At 39.8% G+C, this 23,793-nt stretch overlaps 1 protein-coding gene across 1 annotated transcript in view; it reads left to right on the plus strand.

Moving 5' to 3' along the window:
* Positions 1 to 23,793, plus strand: part of Kdsr (3-ketodihydrosphingosine reductase) — a 55,175-nt gene that overhangs the window by 29,373 nt on the left and 2,009 nt on the right. Inside the window, exons 9-12 of the mRNA XM_033757391.1 lie at positions 3,286 to 3,477; positions 8,616 to 8,699; positions 14,061 to 14,144; positions 19,498 to 19,599. Coding sequence (XP_033613282.1) covers positions 3,286 to 3,477; positions 8,616 to 8,699; positions 14,061 to 14,144; positions 19,498 to 19,599 — 462 coding nt within the window. The remainder of the gene's footprint in view (positions 1 to 3,285; positions 3,478 to 8,615; positions 8,700 to 14,060; positions 14,145 to 19,497; positions 19,600 to 23,793) is intronic.

Genomic DNA, 23,793 nt, shown 5'->3' on the forward strand with positions numbered 1-23,793 from the left:
CACACACACTTTAATTCCATTTTTACATTTTCTCATATTTTTTTCCTTTTCCCTTTTTCCCCTTTCCCTATCCTTCTCTGTCCCTACACCTTTGGTCCTTTTCTTCCTATTTCACATAAATTAGCCATTTTAAAGTGAACACAGTTCAAAGGCGTTTAGCATATTGACAGTGTTTGTAATTACCACTTCTGTCTAACTCCAAAACATTTTCATCATCCATTTTTACATTTTCTCATATTTTTTTCCTTTTCCCTTTTTCCCCTTTCCCTATCCTTCTCTGTCCCTACACCTTTGGTCCTTTTCTTCCTATTTCACATAAATTAGCCATTTTAAAGTGAACACAGTTCAAAGGCGTTTAGCATATTGACAGTGTTTGTAATTACCACTTCTGTCTAACTCCAAAACATTTTCATCACAAATGCACACCTGTTAAGCAGTAGCTTGCCATTCTCTCCTGGACTGCTGTCCTAGCCCCTAATTACCACTGTTTGGTGTCTCATTGCTTTGGATATTACCTATAAATGGAATCATAAGTTATGTGCCCTTTTCTGTCTGGCTTCTCTTATTTAGCATAAAGTTTTTGATGTTCATTCCCATTGTACCACAGATCGGTACCTTTGGGTACTGGGATCAAACTCAGGACCCTGCACTTGCCAGGCAAGCGCCGTGCCACTGAGCTAAATCCCCAGCCCTTTGAGCTAAATCCCCAGTCCCCTTTTCATAGGTTAGTAACACTCTAATTGTGTGGATATTCCACAATGTGTTTATCCAGTCACTGTGAATGGACATTAGGCTGTCTGTACCTGACTACCTTGTACACAGACTTTCAGTGCAAACTCCTGTCTTTCAGCCCTGTGCCTGCCACCCCCACCCCACCCCAGATATGCTTGGTGCTGTTTGAACCTTTTGTGGGGATTTGTGGTGCAATCTTGCTTTTAGATTCTTTTTCCTCTCTTAACATTAAGTTTTCTGTGTCCTCCCAAGTTAGCTGTCACATGTCATTCTATTTTCCAACTTACTGAATGTTGTAGCAGTTACTTTCATTTCTGTTTTCTTTATTCTTGTGGGTTTGTCCCTTCCAAGACAACTTCTTTACTGAGCTTTTAATGGGGTCTCTAAACAGAGCAGTGGTAGACACAGTGTGCCATCTCCAATTCAGATACTTTCCTATTTGGGCATTTCTCTTATCAAAACAAGGTAAGGATATTAAAATACATTTTGGGGAAAAGTGGGAATACTGACGTTAGGTAAATAGTGATGAGCCAATAAAAGAGCACAGCCAGCTTGAATTTGGAATTTGAGCAAGACCATTTGGAGTAACTCTAAAGAAGAGTCTTGAGTAGCTTGAGCTGTTTTTTTATGGATAGGGTCAGTGGAGGAGAGCGTGGTTTGAATGAAGCAAGAGTAGCTGAGTTAGCCATAGCAATGGTTCATGTTTTATTGTTGGAGGTGTGTGACCTAGTAGCACAGGTGGGAAGGCAACAGGATGTGGGAGTATTGTTTTGGGGCTTCACATGGCTGGGAATGGCCACTCTAGGAACTCAGGCAGCAGAGGGCAATTGGGGGTCAGACCTATCAACCATCATCTTAAATAATCACAATTTTCTGTATTTCCTGGATTCTGTACTTATGCATGTGACTATTTATTTATTTATTTATTTTCCATTAAGTTTATTGATACATTTTAGGTATACAGTACAGTTACATTCATCATTAGGATCTTGTACCTTCTCGTGATGTATCTTGGTTCTTATTTTTTCCCCGTTTCTCTGCTGTCTCTTCAAACCTTCACACACCCTACCCTATTTACAAAGAGTTTGTTTCCATGTTTTTCCTTCTCTCCTATTTTTTTCTTTTCCCTTCTACTTCTTCTTACCCCTCCTATTTCCCCTACTCCTTTAGACCTTTTCTTCCTGTTTCACAATATCAGTTATACATTTTGATCCTTGCTTACACTGTTAGTTTTTCACACCAGAGAAAGTATTTGATATTTACACAAGTGTGTCCTATTTATTTCACTTAAATGTGGCCTTTTATTTAATAGTTAAAAGTTTTAGTCACCATCTAAATATCACCTACTTTTTAAATGTAAATATTTCACTCGTGTTCCTGGTGATTATTTTCAAAAGTTGCCTATTTTTTTATGGATTTAACACATAACTGACTTAGATCCCCAACTAGTGTGTTGAGTTTTACAGTATAATAGAGCTAATATTTTATAAGACTTTTAATATAGAAGCATTAAATGCAGGCATTCTTAGATTCTCAAGTACAAAAATTTAAGTTTTTAATGTTTTAAGAATTGGTAGGTCGAGGAAAACATATGCTATTATTGCATATGTAAGGTCTTACCATAATACAGTGGTACCTCGGTTCACAAACACTCTTGTTTGTGAACGATTTGTTTTGCAGACAGAAGTGTTTGGCAAAATTTTGTTTTTGTTTGCAAATTCTACACTGGGTGATGAACAGGTGGCCAGAACACAAATGTGGCCATCTTTTCCAGAATTGTGGAAGAAATTAAGTTTGTGAACTGAGGTACCACTGTAGAAGAGCCAAATGTACTGAGTGCTTTGTGTGATATGCTAGCACTTAACTTGTTTTTTTCTTTTTTTTGGTACCAGGGATTGAACTCAGACACGACATCACTGAGTTAAGTCCTCAGCCCAACTTGTGTTTTTTCTTTTGCTCCCTGCAGTACTATCCTGAGGTCATACAATTAACCTTGTTTTCAGTTGAGAAAATGAGTAGTGTCTGATTTTCTGATTCATCATCCAATAGATAGTATATGGCAAAGCCCAAGCTTAGAACCAAGGGGCTGGAACAGTTGGAAATTCTTTCCTAAAATTGTCTTTCAAAAGAATTACCAACAATATGCACTGCTCCTTTTTTTGGTGGGGGGTACTAGGGATCGAACTCAGTACCTCGCTCTTAACAGGCAGGCGCTGTGCCACTGAGCTACATCCCTGGCCCATGCAGTGCCCTTTTCAAAAGGAGAAAACTAATTTTGACCACTTTTCAGCATGGATATTTCTACAGTCATAGTGAGAATACAAGACTAGATTGAAATAGGCTTCAAGTGGTAGGTCTTGAGCTTCATGTCTTATTATATGTGGCATTATTTACTCATTCACTTATTTATTCATTCAGCAAATTTGTTGAGTGCTCTAATCACTTGAACTTCCATTGAAGAATTATTTGAGTCTGAAAAGACAAAATTCTCACTGAGAGTCCTTAAGCTTTTGATGTTGTTACCATCTCATGGGGTTTCTTTGCCCCCTGCAGAAATTAATGAACATCAATTACCTGGGCAGCGTGTACCCCAGCCGAGCAGTTATCACCACCATGATGGAGCGCCGGGTGGGCAGGATCGTGTTTGTGTCCTCCCAGGCGGGACAGTTGGGATTATTTGGATACACAGCCTACTCTTCATCAAAATTTGCCATAAGGGGATTGGCAGAAGCTTTGCAGATGGAGGTAAAAGTTGTATTCATGTTTGTGTTTTTCTTTTCATCTCAGCAATATGTGAGCTTTTTAGTTTTCTGACTTCTTTACCTGTTTTGGCATTAAATTAGATGTGTAGGTTTAACATTAGTGAAAGAGAATTGAATTTAACTATTTCTATTGCCTGAGAATTATACTTATGACAAAAACAGCATGGTTATGGGATTTTGCCTAATTAATGCACAAAGTGCTAGTAATATCTTCATGATATTGTTGGTCTAATATTCTGTGAGTATGTGTAAGGTTAGTGAGATAATTTTATTCCGTAGAGATCTTCCTTTAACAAGATCTGCCCTTATGATTGAATAATAAAATTATTGAATGTTTAAAGGAAGAGCTAGAAAAGGATATTAACTTTTAGAGAAGCTATTTAGCTTGTTTTCATCTGCACAGTTAGAGAACTAGATAAAAACATTTGGCTCTCCTAATATTTTTTTTTATCTTAAAGAAACATTTGAGAAAGTGAGTGCTTTTTATTTTCACAGTAAATAGAACATTTTAGGGATGAGAGGTGTAGTTAAGGTTACCTTGAAAATAAATGTCATGCTGTGAACAACCTCTCACTTCAGCTGTGTGAGGTCAGTTTCTGCAGTGTTGTCACATGGGGGTGCTTAGAGAGCGTCATTTATATCTCCAGCCATAATTGCATGCTGAACAAGGCAGGGTAAAATTCATTCTATTGCAGTATACAGTAGAAGATAATTGAAATATAATACTATGTCATGATGTTAAAAGTCCAGAGGAGAATTTGTTGTGGTCAGCCCTCTTAGAGAATCTTGGTTAATAGTTTAGATCAGAGGTCAGCAAATTAAAACTTTTTTTTTCTTTTTTTACAAATGGCCAGATGGTAAATATTTTAACTTTTTGAGGACCAGATAATGTCTACTGAAGTCTATTGTGGTAGTGGGAAAGCAGCCATAGTAGATTACACATAAATAAGCAGGTATGACTGTTCCAGTAAAACTTTATTTATAAAAGCTGGCAGAGGGCCAGATGTGGCTCACAGACTATAGTTTCCTGACCTGTGTTTATAGAAGATCCCTGAAGAAACCATGGTGATGTGTGACAAAGCCTTACACTGCCTAGGTATTGGGCAAATTTGGGGGCAGTGGCTATGTCCTAATGGCCCACTTAAAGATTGACAAACTATACTGTTCTACAAAAGGAAGCAGTTACAGAGTTTGTCCTTAGTACTTGGCTTAATACTTTTAATAATCATTATAACATAATTAACCGACAGGACCCTCGTAAATGAAATTTCAAACAACGTACTGGTTATTCCTTTTGCAGTTACTACTTCCTGTTATGGCTTGTGTCTAGATGTCCCCCCAAAGCCTCATGCATCATAGGTGGGGCTTTTTCAAAAGTGGCTGTCTCTAGAGTGTGTGATGCTGGGATTGATCCCTGGTGCAGTGCTAGGATTGAGGGCACTAGGATTAAGTGTTTGAGTGCTGCCCGTTCTAAGTAGCCTAGATAAGATATAAGGGATAGAAAGAGCTGTGATTGTCCCTTGCCTGCTTTGCTACCTTCTGCCTACCATGAACTGTTTCTCCTCTGTGGCCCACCCTGCCTTGGAGCCAGCCAGTTATGTACTGCAACCTTTACAAACTGAGCTAAATATACGTCTTCTCCTTTAACTTTGTGTGTCAAGTATTTTGTCTCAGCAACAAGAAAGGTAATTAAGACAGTCCCTTTGTGAAAAGCAATTTTTTAAATCATAATCTTGTGAAATATATGAGGCAGCTGTCATGATGTTCATCATATAGAAAGAAAACTGACTTGGTTCAAGTCTTATAGTTTCTTAATGACAGAAGCAATGAGGCCCAAGCCTTCAACTCCAGGTTTTTGTTGCAGAGGATTTGTCTGTAACTCAGAAGCTACATCATGACTCATTAATTTAGAGCAAAGTGTAAAATATGGGTGACCTGGTTTCATTTCAGGTAGAAAAGAGATGCTAATTCAGAAGAAGAGAAAGAAAATGAGTTGCTAGTACCATGTTTGCCCAGCTTTGGGGACGAGTGTGATTCACATGGTGCAGGTAGCTGGCCTAGAATCTCAGATCTGCTTGACTTTTATCACTCGTTCAGCCCCATTAAAACTGTCCCTATTTAAAGAGAAAATAAGTATTTGCCATGAAAAGTAGGCTATTTGGGCAAAATAAGTCTACAGAATCTAGTTTGTTCATAGTAGAACTTATATATAAAACCAGTTATTTCCCCGCAAATTATTAGTCATGTGTTTATAAAACCTGAATAATTTAGTCAGTTCTATGAATGAAGCCAATATAATTGCTCAAACTCTAACTTTTTCATCTCTAACCATCTACTTTTTTAAGGCTGCCCCACCCCCAAAACTAGGGTTAGGACTCAGGCCTTTGCACTGAGCTGTATCCCTATCCCTTTTTATTGTTTATTTTGAGACAGATTCTCGCTAAGCTACCCAGGCAGGATTCAAAATTGTGATCCTCCTGCCTCAGCTTCCCACAGTTTTGTGTTTACAAGTGTGTGCCATCATGCCTAGTTTATACTTTTCGTAAATCTTTTTGGTTCAATATGCTTTCAAATCTTCCCTTTCCCCTCTTTTGCTCCAAACGAAGGTAGGATCCTGGGAATGTTATAGGTACAGTGAGTAATTTTGAAAGAATGCTTTGTTGGCATTTAGGTGGAAGGGGGTGTCTTTTAGGTACAAATATAACATTAAAATTTTTAAAAATTTAATGTTTTTGGAAACAAGAACAAGTGAACCCAAGCTACTCTCCTTCCCTTTTTTTTGATAGGACTATGAAATTAATAAAGGAAGGTGTAAATATAATTTAGTGTGTTCCGATTTTAGCAAATTATATAACGAAGAGTTTTAGGAGAGCAGAAGCTCCTTGAAAACAAAGATTGTATGTTTTGTTCATACCTGTATGTGTCATTCTTAGAATAACATTGGCACATAATAGTTTAGTCAGTAGGCATTGTTAGATAAATAAATTAAAAAGTCTGTGTGATGTTACTGTCTTAGTTTTTTCTCATTGCTGAGACAAAATACCTGACACAGACACCCACAGTTAAAGGGAAAAAGGTTTATTTAGCTTACAGTTTGCCCATAATCAGCTGGCTCCAAGGCAGAGTGGCACATAACAGTGGCACATTACATCACAGAGGAGTAGTAGTTTATGGCACCCACACAGTAGCATAAGCAGCAAGGGAACCTTAACATCTTTCTGCCCTTTTTTATCTTATCCAGACTACCAAGATTGGTGCCAAACCAATCAGTGTATTGGTTTAGTTACACACACCCTTAATCTCAGCATCACGCTGTAGATTCAGCCACCTGTGACTGCATGAGGCTTTGGGGTGACATCTAGACCCAAACCATAACACTTACTACACATTGGAAGCATCTAATCCAAGACTGGGAGACTGTAGAAAGGATACTAGCCCAGAACAGATTGGACTGGTTCCCTTCAATCTATGGTCCCATTACTGGAAAAAGTGTTCTGAAAAGCTCTGTTTAACCACTGGCAATTCAGCCATAACCTTGACAGGGAGAAACACTGCTTTGAAATGCTGTCATACACTGGCTTAGATACCATGACCCTTACTTACTGTGGGGGAGGGATGCAGACATAGAAATGACTCTGGTGGAGTAGCCAGCATCAGTCTTTATATGGACTAATTACCAGTTACTGGCTCTTTTGTGTTGTTTTTCTTTGGTCCGTATGCAATGGAGGACAAGGCGTGGGAAACTTATTTTTTTAAGTCTCTGTCTCAGAAACAAGTGGAAGGGGCATTGCTTGCTCATCAACCTCCTCTGTTGGCTCCTATCCACAGCCATTTATGAGCAGAGCTGCACCAAGAGGCTGAATGTTGAGCTTTCTCAGACCCTGGCTGCACTGGAACAAAACCAGCAGAGGCATCATCTCCCTTTGCTATTGTGCTTCCCAGGATGGCTGGCCAGGACCTTCTGGTCCTTCCTCCTGACCTTTGCAACTCTCCCATGTGGCTTTGGAACTGCTTTACAGAGGGAACTTGGAGAAAAAGGGCTGACGATAAGACAAGTCCCTGGGAAACTTGAGGCGGTTGTATTGTGTGTTATCAGTTTTCAGTCTAATGTGAATTTGCCATCAAGATTTTCAGTAGCTGACCTTACTGTTAGCTGCCTCAACTTCCAGATCTCCTGGATGTTATCATGGGGCTAAAAAATGAGCCAATAGCAAATAAAAATCGTGACATAGAGATTTGGATGGATGAACCAGTGCTCTCGGAGTTGATAATCATAGGGGCAAGATGAGGGTGTGTAGCAGGGCTGCTGCCAAGCAGTCTTTGGGGAAGGTATGCCATGGCTGACCAGCAGAAGAATCCACTGGGCTTCTTGGGGATATGTTTATGAGTGAGGGAGTTAAATGTAAAGTTAGGGTGTCCAGATAAACAAGTGTCAAAGGTGCAAGATGGAGATTTGGATCAGATAGAGGGAGGACCTGTAAAGAAAAGCAAGGAAGGAGTTTCTGTAAGTAGCGATTGTGCTTGTCAGCAGAATTGCTGGGCTGGCCTGACTTGGGGGTTCCACCCAGGGAGAGAATGCTTTTGGTTAGTGCTATGGCCGAAGAAGTGACTCCTGACCTTCTGATGAGCAGGGCTGGCTGCAGGACTTCTTGAGTAATACTTCTCCCAGAATGGAAGTAGTTCTAGACTTGGGTCTGAGAGGGCCATAAGGGACCACATCATAGTTTATAGATGAAATTAACATAACAAGAATATCAGAAGCAGCCTGCAGAGTAAAATACATGTGCAGTCTGGTGGATAAGGAACAGCCCTTGGATGGTATACAGAGTCTGGGAGGGTGAGTGGACTGCGTTCCTCGGTGGACAGCTCCTGGGGTCCCTGCCTGGTCAGCGGGTCAGCTGTTCTGTAGCATAGAGGTCAGGAGAAGCGTTCTGCCTTCTTTTCTAAATCATCTCCATGGAGTGGGGTTTCCTGTGCAGTTGGTGGTATTCTTCACTTACAGAAACACCCTGTGGGCCTCCCCACCTTCTGAGAATCAGGGCAGCCAAAGCAGATTGGTGGGATAGGACACAAAATTGTGCATCCCAAACTGAAAGTTCAAACCTTATATCCCTGATGCAGGTGAAGCCATACAACGTCTACGTCACAGTGGCCTACCCACCGGACACGGACACCCCTGGGCTTGCCAAGGAAAACAAAACAAAGGTCAGTACCTTTCATATCCATTCTCAGTCTTTAATGTTGGAAGGCCCTTTTCTGATTTTCTTTTCCTTTTTCTCCAGTTTAAGGTCGTTTGTCAGTCCCTGGTGTTTCTGGGTGTCTTTTGGGTACCTGAGGTTCTCTGCATAAATTGTCCTTCTTTCCTTCCTGTCCTCCCAACCCCCTTTCTTAACATTTAATTTAAATTTTTGTTGAAATCTATCACGGTGCTCTGTTTACCTCATCACTTGCCCAGAATCAGTTCTTTTACCTTATTCCTCCTTCTCTGATCCCTAGAAGCAGCCATTTATTCAACCAGTGTATTTTTACCTTGATTACTTTTTTTTTTTTTAAGATTTAGAGATTATTTATTGACTTCCTGCTGTGGAAGATAAAGTTTAAGACTCATGTATTCCCCACTCACTGTGTTCTTCCTGTATAATCTAAGGTTAAATCAGATTAAGTGTTTTTATTAATGGAACTTTATAAATATTATTCATACCTGAGCCTTCCTATAATGACATTTCCTTTCTTGTCTTTTTGTTTACTTAAATTCATACTCACCTATAACTTATTCAATCCCAGGTCAGACAGAACTGACAGTCTCCTTTTAATCCATTTGAATGCATTGGGTTTTCTAGTACTTAAATTCATTTTTACTCAGAAACATTTCTCTGGGCCCTCTGCTTTCTTTTCTTTTGGTACTGGGGATAGAACTCGGGACCTTGTACTTGCGGCACCACTGAGCTAAATCCCTGGCCCTGGGCCCTCTGCTTTCCAGGCCCAGTCTAGACCGGCCATTCAGCGGTGCTCTTGACCCTTCTCTTCTCTGGCCATCACACTAGTTTCCCTTTTTCTTTATTGGATCCTATGTTTTCCAGTTTTGTCATTTATCTGCCCACATTGGTGGAGTTCAGTAATTCCCTGAGAAAGTGTACTTCAGGGATAGCATTTATTTGGAACCTTCATCTCTAAAAAATGCCTCTAGGGCCCGGGGTTTAGCTCAGCGGTTCGGTGGCCTGCTTTGCAAGCGCAAGGACCCGAGTTCAATCCCTGGTACCAAAAAAATAAATAAAAATAAAAAATGCCTCTATTTTCCCTTTATCTTGTTAGTATATTGTTTTGTTGGGTACAGAATTCTAGGTTGGAAATAATACCCCCTCAGATTTTTATAGGCATTTCTCCCTCAACTTACAGCTTATAGTTTCTATTGGTCACCCCATGCCAACCCTTCATATAGGGCCTATTTTAGGAAAAGCTTTTTGTCCTTTTTTATCTTTCTTTAATATGTTTTGAGGTAGGATGTTCTCATTTCATATGCTAGACACTTGAATGAACCCTTTTATTCTGTCAACTTACGAATTTCTGCTCTGGAACATTTTATATTACTTTTTTGATAATTTCTTTCCATATAAAGTATTTCAAGTGTTCTTCCTGGTGCTTCTATTACTCAAGTTGTTGAATTTTCTGGATTCATCTTCTGATTTCCTTCTGTTTTTCTCATTCTTCCCTGTCTTTCAACTTTTCAGTTGAAATTTTTATTTCTGCTGAAATATATACAATTGTTCAGTTCTTTTCTCTGAATATTAAAAAATTATGGCTTCATCCCTTCATCTATGGGTTTCATATTTTATTTCTATAGATATTCGTTCTGGGTTTTTGGTCTTAGATTTGTTATTGTGTTGTTGTTTTAATTTTCTTTCTTTCTTTTTTTTTTTTTTTTTTTTTGATGGCACATACTTTTTAATTCATCAAGTACAACACATAAGCCCTTCACATATACGTTGTGCCAGCTAACAGATGAGTCAGCCATCATAAACTGTCAGACCTTGGCTATTGTTTTATGGTTTTAGGCAAGTAACTACAGCACAGCAATATAAATATTGATTTTGTAACTGCTAAAAAAAGTTTTCAGGACTGCATTAGATGCTAATGATAGGCCTACCCAGGCGATTTTAATGTCCATTTTAGAAGACAGTAAATCCTACAGAAGCTTCAGCCTCTAACATCACAGGTTAGCAGTTTTACAAATTTATAAACATTAAATTAATAGGAAGCAATATAAAATTATTCTAAGAGGCATTACTTTCACATAGCCTTCTTTGGTGAACACTGACTGACATGTTGTTCTTCATCTGGGAAGAATTGTGAAGAACATCCAAGTCTTTCAGAAGGATATTCTAGTTTGGATTTTTTGTTTGTTTGTTTTGTTTGACACAGAGTCTCACTGTGTAGTTGAGACTGACCTGGAACGCACTATGTAGCCCAGGCTGGTCTCGAACTCACAGTGATCCACCTGCCTCAGCCTCCTGAGTGCTGGGATTACAGGTGTGAGCCACCACGCCCAGCCCTCTACTTTGGATTTTAATCACAATTTTTTTCTGCAGTGTGGGCTCGTTCAGGCGTCTGAGAAAGTATGTTACATCTATCCATTTGAAGCATTTCTTTTGCCTTTTCCTCCCCTTCCTCTATCTCATGTGCCAGAATTTCAATTTTGTTTTTTAGACTCTGAATTTTCCCAGAGGTTGCCAGGTTTTCCCCTTGCTGGATGCTATCTCTATGTGTTTTAGATGAATATGATTGGTTTGTCCTGCAGAAGAATATGCTTCAGATGATTTTTACTTGTGTTTCTAACCTCTTTCTTGGACAGCTCAACTTCATCATCAGTTGTTCTTTTTGAATTTTTAAAAAATTATTGATACTTTTTCTTGGAAGCGTTTGCTTTACCAGGTATCTTGATCTAAATTGTACAATTGAAATGCTTTAAAAAAACTAATTCTATCTCAGTGTCCCAGAAAGACAGGGATTACAGCAGTGTGCCACCATGCCCAGTCGCAAATTTCTTCGTACTACTGTTAAAGAGAGGTAGGTTCTAGGCCCCCTCTGTCTTACATCTTGGCAGATTCTGCAGTTCACACAACTGGTAGAAGTGATTCTGTTCCAGTTTATTAGCGAAAAAATGAAGAGATTGGCAGCTTTACCTTCCTCTTGCTTGGAAGCACTTGCTCTTGGAACCCAGTCCCCACCATACTGGGAAAACCAGCCATGGAGAGGATGTGTCTGAGAACTGCACTCGGAGGAATTCTTGCCCAAACCTGTTCCTGTTGTTTTACTTTTTTCCTATATCCTGTATTAATGTTTTCCTCAAAGTTTTTTTTTTTTTTCCTCTGTTGATGTTTTACACATTCCACATGTCTGGTGCTACTTGCTTATCCACATCTGAGTGAGGCACTAAAATGCCACTTGTAAAGCTCTGGCTTCTCAGCTTTCTGGTCACTGGAGGGTGATCAAGAAGGAAAATGGCCATTTCAGCAGAAGGTTCCCTTATGTCAGCATCTGCTCACCTTTTCCTGTGACCTGATCAGTTTCCCCAGTGAGGAATTGTGTGTTCCCTGCCTTTGATAAGCAGCTATCTGTGTTGTGGAGTCCAAGCAAGGCAGGAGATCTGGGGAGCTCACCATTTAATACCAACCCCTGCCTAATATTTCTGTTGCCAGCAGTGTACCTCATAAGTGCTCTGGAGGCCTATGTCCTAGAATTAAGAGTTTCTGATTAGTAAACAGCTGATCTTCTGTCCTTGAGAGGGAGATGACTTGGGATCTGAGTGAAGAAAGGAATCAATCAGAATTTCTCATTTCACTGGGGTGATTTTAGTTTTAGATTTTCTTTTTTATAGTAAAACTTAGTGTGAGCCTCCATACTACAGATTTGGCACTTATATTCCATGGATTGTATATTTGCAATTTTTAAATAAAGGATGCTTAAGATTTAGAAGCTTTTTTTCTTATTTTTTTTTCTTTAACACTGCCTTTTACAAATTACTATTTTAAAGAAGTACATTTAAACCAAACATCCTGCCTTAAGAATAAGAAGAGATCTGCTAGGAAGATTTTTAGCATTTGGTATACAGTCTTCTAGTTTAAGCCAAAGCTGACAAAGGGTGGTGATTTTGATGTTAAATTGTTTTTTTTGTTTTTTTTTAATTCCAGTAAAATTTTGGCCAAGTTTTTCTGGAAAATAAAATTCTGTGTTGATCCATGGGCCCATTAGGGGGCGACATAGTACTTTTTAATCTCATGTGCATCTTGCTTGGACCTTCCAACCTGGTAGTCTGGGAGAATGAATAGTGGCCTCCATCAACGGGGCCTTTCTCTTTCCTCAAATTCATCAAAAAATACTTGACTTTTATGGAAGTCTTTGCTTTTCTATTTTAAGAAAATATAGTTTTTGTTTTTGGCAGTACTAGGGATTGAACCCAAGACCTCATACATGCTAGGCAAGCACTCTATCACTGAGCTGTATCCCCACCCTTTAAAAAATTTTTTACTTTGTGTCAGGGTCTCAGTAAGGTTGCCAGGCTGGCCTGAAGCTTGTGATCTTCCTGCCTTGGCTTCTTGAGTAGCTAGCATTACAGGCATGCATCACCATGCCTAGCTCTAGTCTGGTTTTATTTTGATTTTCCAAGTCTATGTGTAAATAAAATTTACAGTGTCCTGTAGTTTAAAGGTTTAGTTTGAAAGTCACTTTTAAAGAACTTTAAGCACAAGTGTGCAAGGGGCCACATAGAAGAATCGAAGAGAAATGAGAGAGAGAAAAAAAGATTCTACACACAAGAATTTTTTCAGGTAAAATTTAAATACAGAAGTAGCTATGATATATATTAAAGCAGCAATGTTCAAAGAAGAAAAACATTATTGCAAATCAAGAATTCAGATAGGCATGTTCAAATAGGTGAGAGTTGAAATATACCTTTGAATACCTGTTGAAGAACAAAAGGTCAAGATATGGAGTCCAGCCCTGTAACTTGAATGGACCAAACTACAGGTCATTCAGGGATGTCTCTTGAGGTGCTCTTCTTTTAGTGCTCTGTCCATGCTGCCCCTGCAGTCTTTTAAGAAACTGCTGCAGTTATCGAACAGGATTTGGTTTGAGACCATCCCTGCCCAGCACCTCGGCTCTGTCCCCAGGCATCAGTCTTCTGCTCATGGCAGTATGATCAGGATAGAGGTGTTGTCCTGGGAGCAGAGTTGCCTCCACATCATTAGCAGTGAGGAGTCTAAGAGGATCCTTCCTGAAGTGGTACCCGGTGACTCATTCTCACTCCAGCTTTGATGATCTTCACTGAAGCTGAGATCACACATGCCCTGCAGAGAACAACAAGAGATTCTTCATCTTGCTTCAGCTGCTGGGCTGAATGTTCCTCAGTTACCAGCTGGACAGAAGGTGATGATGGACCTAAGTCTAAAAATAGGAATCTGTTTGAAGTAGAAATTTGGAATTATTTATAACTCAGGAGGCTGTAGGAGTTACTTTTAATGTAATGGGCAATGATGTCATTGATATATGTACATTGTTTTCCACTTCTAGCCTTTGGAGACTCGACTTATTTCAGAGACCACAAGTATTTGCAAACCAGAACAGGTGGCCAAACAAATTGTTAGAGATGCCATAGTAAGTAAAATCTTTGTTTTGCTTTCTTTGCGGTTTGCCACTATACTGTATTTCTAGAAAGGTATTTCTTAAAGGCCTTTCTTCAAAACAAAAATTACTGTAGTTTTTGGGGTCAGATTTATCATATCTCATAGATTCTACTTTTCTTCCTTGGGACACATTTTAGATTTCTTACTGATAGTAGGTTCCTGGAAACGAATTGTAAACCTTGACCTCAGGAACAGATTTATCAATATGTGTATCTGGAATTTCAGTTCTTGAAGTAGGAACTAAGACTGACACGTGAGGTATAAGCAATATATATTATATAAGTTTCGTTGCTAACAGTATTTTCACTTTTAGGTTATTTTAAAAACCCTATTGCCAGGTTCATTGATTAATGGTTTGTTTTTTTTTCTCCTTGCTGCCTCCTAGTATCATTTTCCAAAGTTAACTAAAGAAAGTGCAGCTGGCCTTGAGAACCTGTCATCCTGTTATCCTCGCTGATGTGCTTTTTCACCTACTGAGTTTTTTGAGACTCACCAGTGGGATCTTTTGGAATCCATGTGCTATTTTGTAGCACAACATGTGTGCCACATGCCTTAATAGCAGTGCTGTTAACTCACATGCAGAAAAATGTACATTTCTCAGAGAAATAGTCTAGGAACTGTCAGCCCTCGCTGACCTTGGAAAATCTTTAGGACGATTGGAATGAGAGGCATCAGAGCATTGTGGTACAGCCCCAAGGTAGTGCATATCTGATTGCGTGAGGCCAAGCTGAGCAGAATCCAGAAAATAATAACCTTTATTAAAATGTATTCCAAGGTGAACAGCTCTGCCCCAGTTTCCTTAAGCATAGGACAAAGACACAAATGGCACAGGTGTGATTTGTTTTTCTTGTTTATTTGAAGTCAAAACCAATACACTGTGGTTTTTAATGATCGTATATAACTCTTCTAATTTTGGCAGAATTCATTTTGTATGGTAGTTTGCAAGCTTTTTCTTCTATTGAGAACATTATACTCATAAATTATTGACAACCTTGGAGAACTTTTGTTTCCCTGGGTTGTATTTATTGATATTTGCCATATGAAAAATTGAAACTGTAATTAAAAAAAAAAAAATATATATATATATATATTGTTGTAATTAATTTAAAACAAGAACAATAAGTCCATTACATTTCAATTGATGCTTTTTACAAAAGTAATTATTTTTCAAAACAAAAATTCAGTGAAAAGAGTGACATTGTTTTATATTTTCACTGTTACTTTAATGTCTACATAGATCTTAAATAGAAGTCCTTAATAGGTTTTAGCTGTATTCTCAACCACTTCTTTACTCAGTTTGTTGTATTGTTTTTTTGATTGGAGCAAATGAAGAAAATCTGACTTTACACACATATGTAGTTGGATGAGGTTGAAGTATTTTACTAGGCTTTTCCTATATTTATGGGGAAAATTTTTATTTTTGATATTAAACCCAAACTGGACAAATAGTTACAGTGTGAAATTAGGAACCCACATCAATGAACTTTTTGTTCTCTGCGACATTAAAATCCATCAGTCTTTCTCACATTTTGAATGAATCCTTTACCCATTCATGATTTTATAACATGCATTAGTCATTTGGAAAATATGGGTTCACTGCCTTATCAAAAAAAATCACATTCACCAAAATCACTGCTGATCTTATCATGAAAGTATGTATTGGGAAGCTACCAGTCTCAGCAGGGTGGATGCAAGTTTTAACAAATCTTAATTTTTCCTTGAAAGCTCAGATTTTAACATCACCTACAAACACATCAAGTTGTTTTCCTCCAGGTGACAGGCTCACTTCATTTTCTGCAAGTCTGAATAAGTTTAGTTTCCCTGTCAGTGGTTCTTCCATGTGAAAATGGTGCTGCATGTATAACAGCAAGTTCAACTCTTGAACAGTTGTACAAGGGCTTTTCTTCTGGGTGGCCATTGTCCTTTGGTACTCAGAAGTACAACAGAAGCACTTTGTGTTAAGTTTCTCATGTTAAGTTTTTGTCACATGGAGTATAGTAGTCCCCTCCATTCTCAGGGACATGTTCCAAGACCCCTAGTGGCTACCAGAAACTGCAGACAGTACTGAACCCTATGTTTTATGAACCCTTATAAAAAGTTTAAATTATGAATTAGATATGAGATACACTGGAAAAAGAGTTATTTGTGTCCTGGATGAGACTTTGGAGAATAGTAGGAGATTCATCACGCTACTGAGAGTAGCATACAATTAAAAATTTATGAATTGTTTATGAGATTTTCTATTTAATATTTTTGGACTTTTACTGTGGGTAACTGAAACCAAGAATGGGGGTGCACTGTATTGAGAAGAACTATCCTCAAGGGTTGTGGTGTAATAAAATGATTAATTTACCAGCTCTATCATAGACATTTTTAAGTAAAATGGATTTTTTTTCTTTATTGGTACATTTTAGGTATACAGTACAGTTACATTCATCATTGGGATCTTGTACCTTTACATGATCTATCTTGGTTCTTATTTTTTCCCCATTCCCTTGACTTCCCTTCACCCCCTCCACCCTTCCCTATTTACAAAGACTTTGTTTCCATTTTTTAAATGGACATTTAAAAATTATTAAAATATTTTTAAAAGTTGTATTTTCCTTGTGTATTATCATTGCAAGGGCATGTAGCAGTGGAGGTGACAGTGATTTCTAGTTCCATTTCTAGAATGTGGGTTTGGGTTCTTGCCCAGCAGTTTTTCCCATCAGTGCAAATATTACTCTGGTGAGAAAGGTTTTATGGTTTGTCTAACTATTGCCCCCAAGCCTTATGTGGTCAGGTGAGGCTTTTTCAGAGGTGTGGCTGGATCTAGAGTGTGTGATATGGGGCTAAAGGGTGAGTGATCACTAAATTGGTCCACTGATTAGTTTGGCATAGTTCTGGGTAGGATTAAAGGTGCCTCCTCTGGGTGTCAGTACTACTTGCTCTAAGAGTAAGAATGTAATGTAAGGGAGAGGAAAAGAGTCTTCACTTGTTTATCACATGTTACTTGCTATTTGCTACTTCATGGCTGGCTGGCTGGCCACCTTCTGCCTACGCTGCTTTCTCATGGACTATTTCTCCGCTGCCATGTCGCTCTGCCTGAGGGCCAGGCAACTATGGACTGAAACTTCTATAAACCGTGAGCTGAAATAAACCTTTCCTCCTTTTACCTTTGCTGCCTCAGCAATGAGAAAAGTAACTTAAGACACAATTTGGTACCAGAAAAGTGGGGTCATTTTTGTGATTGTGCTTGATGATGTGGTTCAGGAGACTTTGGGGCTGGTTTGTGGGGAGTTAGGAAAGGTTTGGAAATGCCAGTTGAAAAAGCTGCCCTGGAATGCGCAAGGCTGTACTTGATGGGAGAACCTGGTTAGAGCTCAGAAGACCAGGATACTGATAGAAATTCTGCTGGTAAAGACAAGACTCAGGGGGTTTCTGCTAGGAAGAAGGACTGCATTGGCTGTTGGACTCAGGAACATGTATGTTATTCCTTGGTAGAAAATTTGTCAGCATTTTGCTCATGTCCAGGGACTTTGCCTGAGAATGAGATTAAAGAGCAGTGGACTACTTAATCTTACAGAAGAAATTCTAAGTCAGTCTAATGTTGAGGTGATGGTATGGCTACTGTTGGCTTTTAGGCAGGGAGCTCCAGTAAAATTGCGGCCTGCAAAGATGGAACAGAGGAGAAACTGGCTGCTGAAAAGACTAGAAAGAAAAAGCAAAATATATCAGAAGACAACAGAAAAGATGGTCTGAGGACATCACAAGAGCCAGAAGGACTCTATCCTTTGCAGCCTCAAAATTTCAAAATTGAGTCTTTGCTTTGAGAAGAGAGCCCCAGAGCACCATGCTCCAGAATGACAGAGGCCTAGGAAGTTGTTCCTCACAATTGGCTTCATAGGTATTTGACCCCTACAACCAAGAGAAAAGGAAGCCTGGCTACTGCTCCAGCTGGCAGCAGACTTTGGAGTCATCCACATGGGGCTGGTTTTAGGCACATGCAGAACGCAAGAGATGTTGGATGAGGAAGGCTTCCACCCAGAGTTCAGAAGAAGGCCTGGGAAGCTAGGCAGTGTGCCGGAGAGGGCAGGGTGTAAAGCTGTGAGTGTGAAGTCAAAGGTGCAGTGGAGACCCCAGACATTTGGAGAGGCCAGGAATGTGGATTGTCTGAAGAAAACTGCACAGAAGTAACAGCTGGCCTCTGAGAAAAGCCATGGGAGCTACAACCATTGCTAGTGCCATAGGGGTGGAGCCACCTAATCTCTTAGGAGTTCACAGCTTGCCACAGATTGCAGGGGATGCTGGACATGGAACTGTAGGACTACTTGCACTAGTGCAATTTGGTCTTTCTTGGTTCCCATTCCTCCTATCACTCTCTTTGTACCTTTTGAAATGGAAATGTCCATCTTGTGCCATTGAATGTTGAAAGCGTTTCACTTTCTTTTCATTTGTTCAAGGGCTTGCAGCTAAGAGTTTGCTTTAAATCTCAGAGGAGATTTTGGGCTTTTCAGCCATACTGAAATAGTTAGGATATTGGCAACTCTTGGAGATGGACTAAATATCTTTTGCATAAAGAGATGTGCATGAGTCTTAGTGGGGACCTGGGGCAGAATGCTATGGTTTGTGTCTAACTGTCCCCCCAAAGCCTCATGTGCTCATAGGTGAGGCTTTTTCAGAGATGGCTGAATGTAGAGTGTGTGATGCTGGGATTGAGGGTGTGTGATCACAAAATAGTTCACTGATTGCTTTGGCAGAGTTTTGGGTAGGATTAAGGGTGCTCCACCCTGGGTGGGAGAGCTACCTGCCCTAAGGGTAAGCTTGTAATATAAGGGACGGAAAGAGGGCTGTTGATTGTCACTTGCTGCTTGCTATTTCACTGCTGGCTACCTTCTGCCTGCCTTGCTTTGCCATGGACTGTTTCTCCTCTCTGGTATCCCTCTGCCATGCCAGTCTGCCTTGGGGCCAGCTGACTATGGACTGAAACCTCTACAAACTGTGAGGTGAAATAAACCTTTTCTCCTTATACCTTTGGGTGTTGAGTATTTTTTCTCCGCAACAAGAAAAGTAACTAGGACAAAAGGCAATTAATGTTTTAGTACTATGATCATCATTTTGTCCATAGGTACCCCTCAAAGAGTCTTGGAACTCCTCGGGGGTTCTGTGGACTTGTGATTTGAAACTGCCCATCTGCCAAGGGTATGTGTCTATTTATGAGGTCTGATTTATGCTCTGCACCATCCTATCTCACCTAATGTGAACGAGTATGCTTCATTGTTTCTAGTTTTGCATTGATTCCTTTCCATTTACTACAATCCTTTTCTCTTTTCCTTCACTTTTAGCAAGGAAATTTTAATAGTTCCATTGGCTCAGATGGTTACATGCTGTCATCACTGACCTGTGGGATGGCTCCAGTAACTTCCATCACTGAAGGACTCCAGCAAGTAAGCTCTGCCTTGACCATCAGTCAACCAAATAGATAAAACTGCTCTGCATCAGACCTCTAAAAGAGGCTAGGGCTGGGGATTTATCTCAGTGGCACCACGCCTGCCTTGCAAGCGCAAGGTCCTAAGTTTGATCCCCAGTACCAAAAAAAAAAAAAGAGAGAGGCTAAGAATAGACTAAGTAGCTTTATTTGAGAATATGAAAACATTTTGTTGAGCTGTTAACTTTCTTTTCCTGTACCAGCAGCAAGTAAATAGAAAGTAGATTAAGGATATAACCTAAGGAACATAGAATGGAAAGAAATTTTCAGTGCTGGGCCCTGTAGATAGGAGGTACGATCAAAAACTATATTGAATGGTTAAATTAAAAATTAAAAAAAAAAAGATTAAGTAAAAGACATATGGCCAAAAAAAAGACACATGGCCATTAATCCACCTTAATATACTCTCCCTCACATCAAGCATACTTACCACACAGCTTACTGCTTTCTGAAGCAATTCTGAAAGTTTTTTTTCACAAATGTCTTTTCATGGCTGCCTTAATGTCCTGAATTGATTAAAAATGTTTACAGAAATTTGTCAAAAAAGTAAAAAAAAAAAAAAAAAAAAAAATGTGTTCTCCTCTACGTATTCACTAGATCTGGCACCATGCAACTCTGGTTCTTCCCATGAAAGGTAAACATTTTGAGTCCATTCAGGACATCAAAGCAGCTATGACAGTGTGACTTAAGACACTCATGAAATAAGACTTCCAGAACTGCTTCAGAAAGGGGCGAGAAGATAGGGTATGTGTGCTCAAAAAAGAGAGAGATTATTTTCAGGGGGATTAATAGTGTGCATTTTACTGTAATAAATTTTTTAAAAAATTAAGCATTCACTGTATTTTTTAATCATACTTCATAGATAAAGTGCTGTCTCTGATGCTGAATGTTAATCTGGGTTTTCACCTGTGAGCTACTCCTCCGAAATAATGGAAACATAGAGATCATTGTCTGCAGTAGTTTAGGGTGGGCTTACAAATAATTACAAATAATGAAATGCTGGACTAGAAATTGTCCTTTGATGAGTTAGATCACCAGTAGCTCAGCCAAAGGAGACATAGTCAAGGATTAAACATAATTCCTATCCCTAGAAATTTATAGTTTTGTCCAGGACACACAAATTACTGGACATTAATTGTTCATTGATGTACTTTTCTGGGTGCTGTTCACTCTGGAGATGTTAGGCAACTGCTAACCACAGAGCACCTGCAGTCTGGTGGAAGAGACTGATGAGAAAAGTATTAGTAGTTCAGGGCAGTATAATTAGAGTTCTAATAGAGACACTGCCCCTGAAGCAAAGCTAAGGGTTGGTTTGTAACAGAGCATTAAGTTCTGTTCAGGGGACCACCTAAGACTAAGACAAATGATTTTATTACTAGTGTTCCTCAAGGTCTTTCATAAGTCCTTTTTCTTCTCTCCCTAAGTACATCCACAATTTTGTCATTTTCTTTTTCTGATAAGTAGACTCTGTTGGATATATGCTCTTGGGAGACAGGGTCCCTATCTCTCTTGTATGTCCTTGTGCCCCAGGCAGCAGCTGTCTGCCCAAACAGGAATTCCAGAATGCCTGAGTTGGTCTAGTGCACAGAGTCCATACCTTCTTGAGTGATCTGATCGTTTTCTCATGACTGCTGCCTCCACACACATGTGCCACATAAAGTCCAGCCCATAACTACCTGCTGACTCCCGTTCTGTGTTTTCCCTGGAAAGTGACTACACATCCAGTTCAACAGAGCTTCGTATTTCCCCAGCATTCTGTGGTTTCCCCCTCCTCCTGCCACCTTAGTTCCTTCTTCATGAGTGGTGCTCACATTCACTCACCTCAGCCGGAAACTAGGTGTAGTCCCTGACTCCCCTGCCCCTGCCCCTCCCCTGCCTCTGTCTTCCCCCAGCCTCATTTCCTCCTTTTCATTAGCCCCAGTGCTGCTTTTGGCTCAGTCCTGGCTTCTTGCAGTTAATGTCATACCTGAGTTGTGTAATTTGTGAGCGAGAGGTTGTTAATGAGTGACCTGGGGGCCTGCAAAGCATTGTTTTGGTTCACATGGTATTAGTGTGTGTTTAGCTTCAAAATTACATTTTTACATAAAAAGTCCAGATTTCAGACTTTTCTTGGCAAATCAGGTCTGGCTAAACAAGAGCTGCATTCTCAGCAGGCGGTAATCACTGGAGACGGGTGGCAGCTGCTCCCTTATAACAGTCACCGCCCACTCTCCCATCCCCCAATCCCTTGGTCTACAACATCTTGCCCAGGCCTGCCAGATGCATTTGAGTGTGCCATCACCTTGCCACCTGTGTTTTTAGACTGCAAATCTACCCTGCATGAAGCCTTCTGTGGCTCCCCAGTACCATCAGGATGAAGCTTAAATTCCAGCACATAGCCCAAGTCCTCTGAGCTGCCAGCACCACTGACCTTTCTGATTCCTTCTCTTTCTTTCTGTACCCTCCTCCCTCTATTCTTTATGGGACTTTCTCTATGGCCCTCATCCCCAGATTTCCTTTATCTTGCCAACTAATCTTCCTTTAGGTCTGAACTGCAACTTTGCTTTTACTGAAGACTCTAGGACTGGATACAGTACCTGTACTTACCCCTGTGGTAGTTCTTTATAAGGCTGTATTATAATAGTTTTTTCTCAAGTTTCTCTCTCCCTTATTTAAAAAACGTAATCAGCTTTGTATTGTAAAACTGTTTTTAGGTTTATAGAAAGCATGGAAAGTACAGAGTTCCCATACACCCCGCCTGCACACACAGTTTCTCATGTTATTAATATAGTGCCTTGGCATCATACATCTGTTTCAGTTGATAAACTGGTATCGACATGTTATTATCAACTAAAGCCTGCACTTTACGCTGTTTTACTCTTGATAGTATGCATTTCTGTGGGTTTTGACAAATGCCTAACAGGTATCTCCCATTATAATGTCATGCAGAATAATTTCACTGTCCTAAAATTTCATTGACTGGCATCTTTTCATCCTTCCCTTTGGCCTCTGCCTACCAGTGAACTTTTTACTGTCTTCTTAGTTTGGTCTTTGCTAGCTTCCCTGTGTTATTTATATTTTTCAAATTTACCCTTGGTCTTTGCTAGCTTCCCTGTGTTATTTATATTTTTCAAATTTACCCTACTTTGAAACTAGTGTTCAGTTGCTCTGAAAAACAGTGGACCCTTGTTAAGCATGGTGGCTCACACCTTTAATCCCAGCAACTCCAGAGACTGAGGCAGGAAAATTGCAAATTTGAGACCAGCATTGGCAATTTAGCAAAACTCTGTCTCAAAATAAAATAAATTAAAAATAAAATAAATAGCTGGGGTTGTAGCTCAGTGATAGAGCAGTTCCCTAGTACGTGGGAGGCCCTGGATTCATTTCCCAGGAATGAAAAAAAGAAAAAGAAAGATAAACAGTGGGCCCTCCTTCAGATTCCTACTCTGCACCTTTCTCAAGGGCACTTGCTCTCTGTTCTTGTGTAGTTGCATCCCTCCCTCAGATTTCATACCTCCCTTGCTCCTTTTTCTCTTCCTTGGTTTGACATATCAGATTATTGCCTTCGCTGTGAGAGATGAGGACTTAACTCTTCTCTTTACATCCTCCTCCCCACTCTCACTTTGTTACATTATTTATATTGTCATTTGTTAGGTATGTGTTTGAGAAGATCATTTTTGTGATTACTTAAATACTGTTCAGAGCTGAGTGTCAGGTGCATGTCATATATGATGATTACTTTTCCTGTTCAAAAAACCCAACTTTTTGTTTTCTCCGAAATTATTTTTTGACCCTTTCCCATGTACTGTTTCTATGTATTATTAGTTCAATCTTAAATTCTTTTCGAAGGATATTCATCTCCTCTCCATATATAGTATTCAGAAATACCAGCTGTGTCTGTTTCCTTCAGGAGGGAGTTCCTCCTGGAGCCCAGGCCTGCCAGTCAGCATCACCGCACAGGCATGGCCCAGAGCTGATGCCTGGTTTCTCCCCTACCTGGTGGTTCTGGAAAATACCCCTGCCTGTTTTTATGTTGAGAACCTTGTTTCCTGGATCCCATGACAGTGTCTTTCTTTGTTGATCCCCTCATTTTGTTTACCTGTTATAGTAGCTCTCCAGGGGTGGGTGGGTGGGTGTGTGTGTGTGTGTGTGTGTGTGTGTGTGTGTGTGTGTG

This window comes from Fukomys damarensis, unplaced genomic scaffold (genome assembly GCF_012274545.1).
Source record: "Fukomys damarensis isolate Sample0158 unplaced genomic scaffold, DMR_v1.0_HiC HiC_scaffold_30, whole genome shotgun sequence".
Lineage (NCBI taxonomy): Eukaryota > Metazoa > Chordata > Mammalia > Rodentia > Bathyergidae > Fukomys > Fukomys damarensis.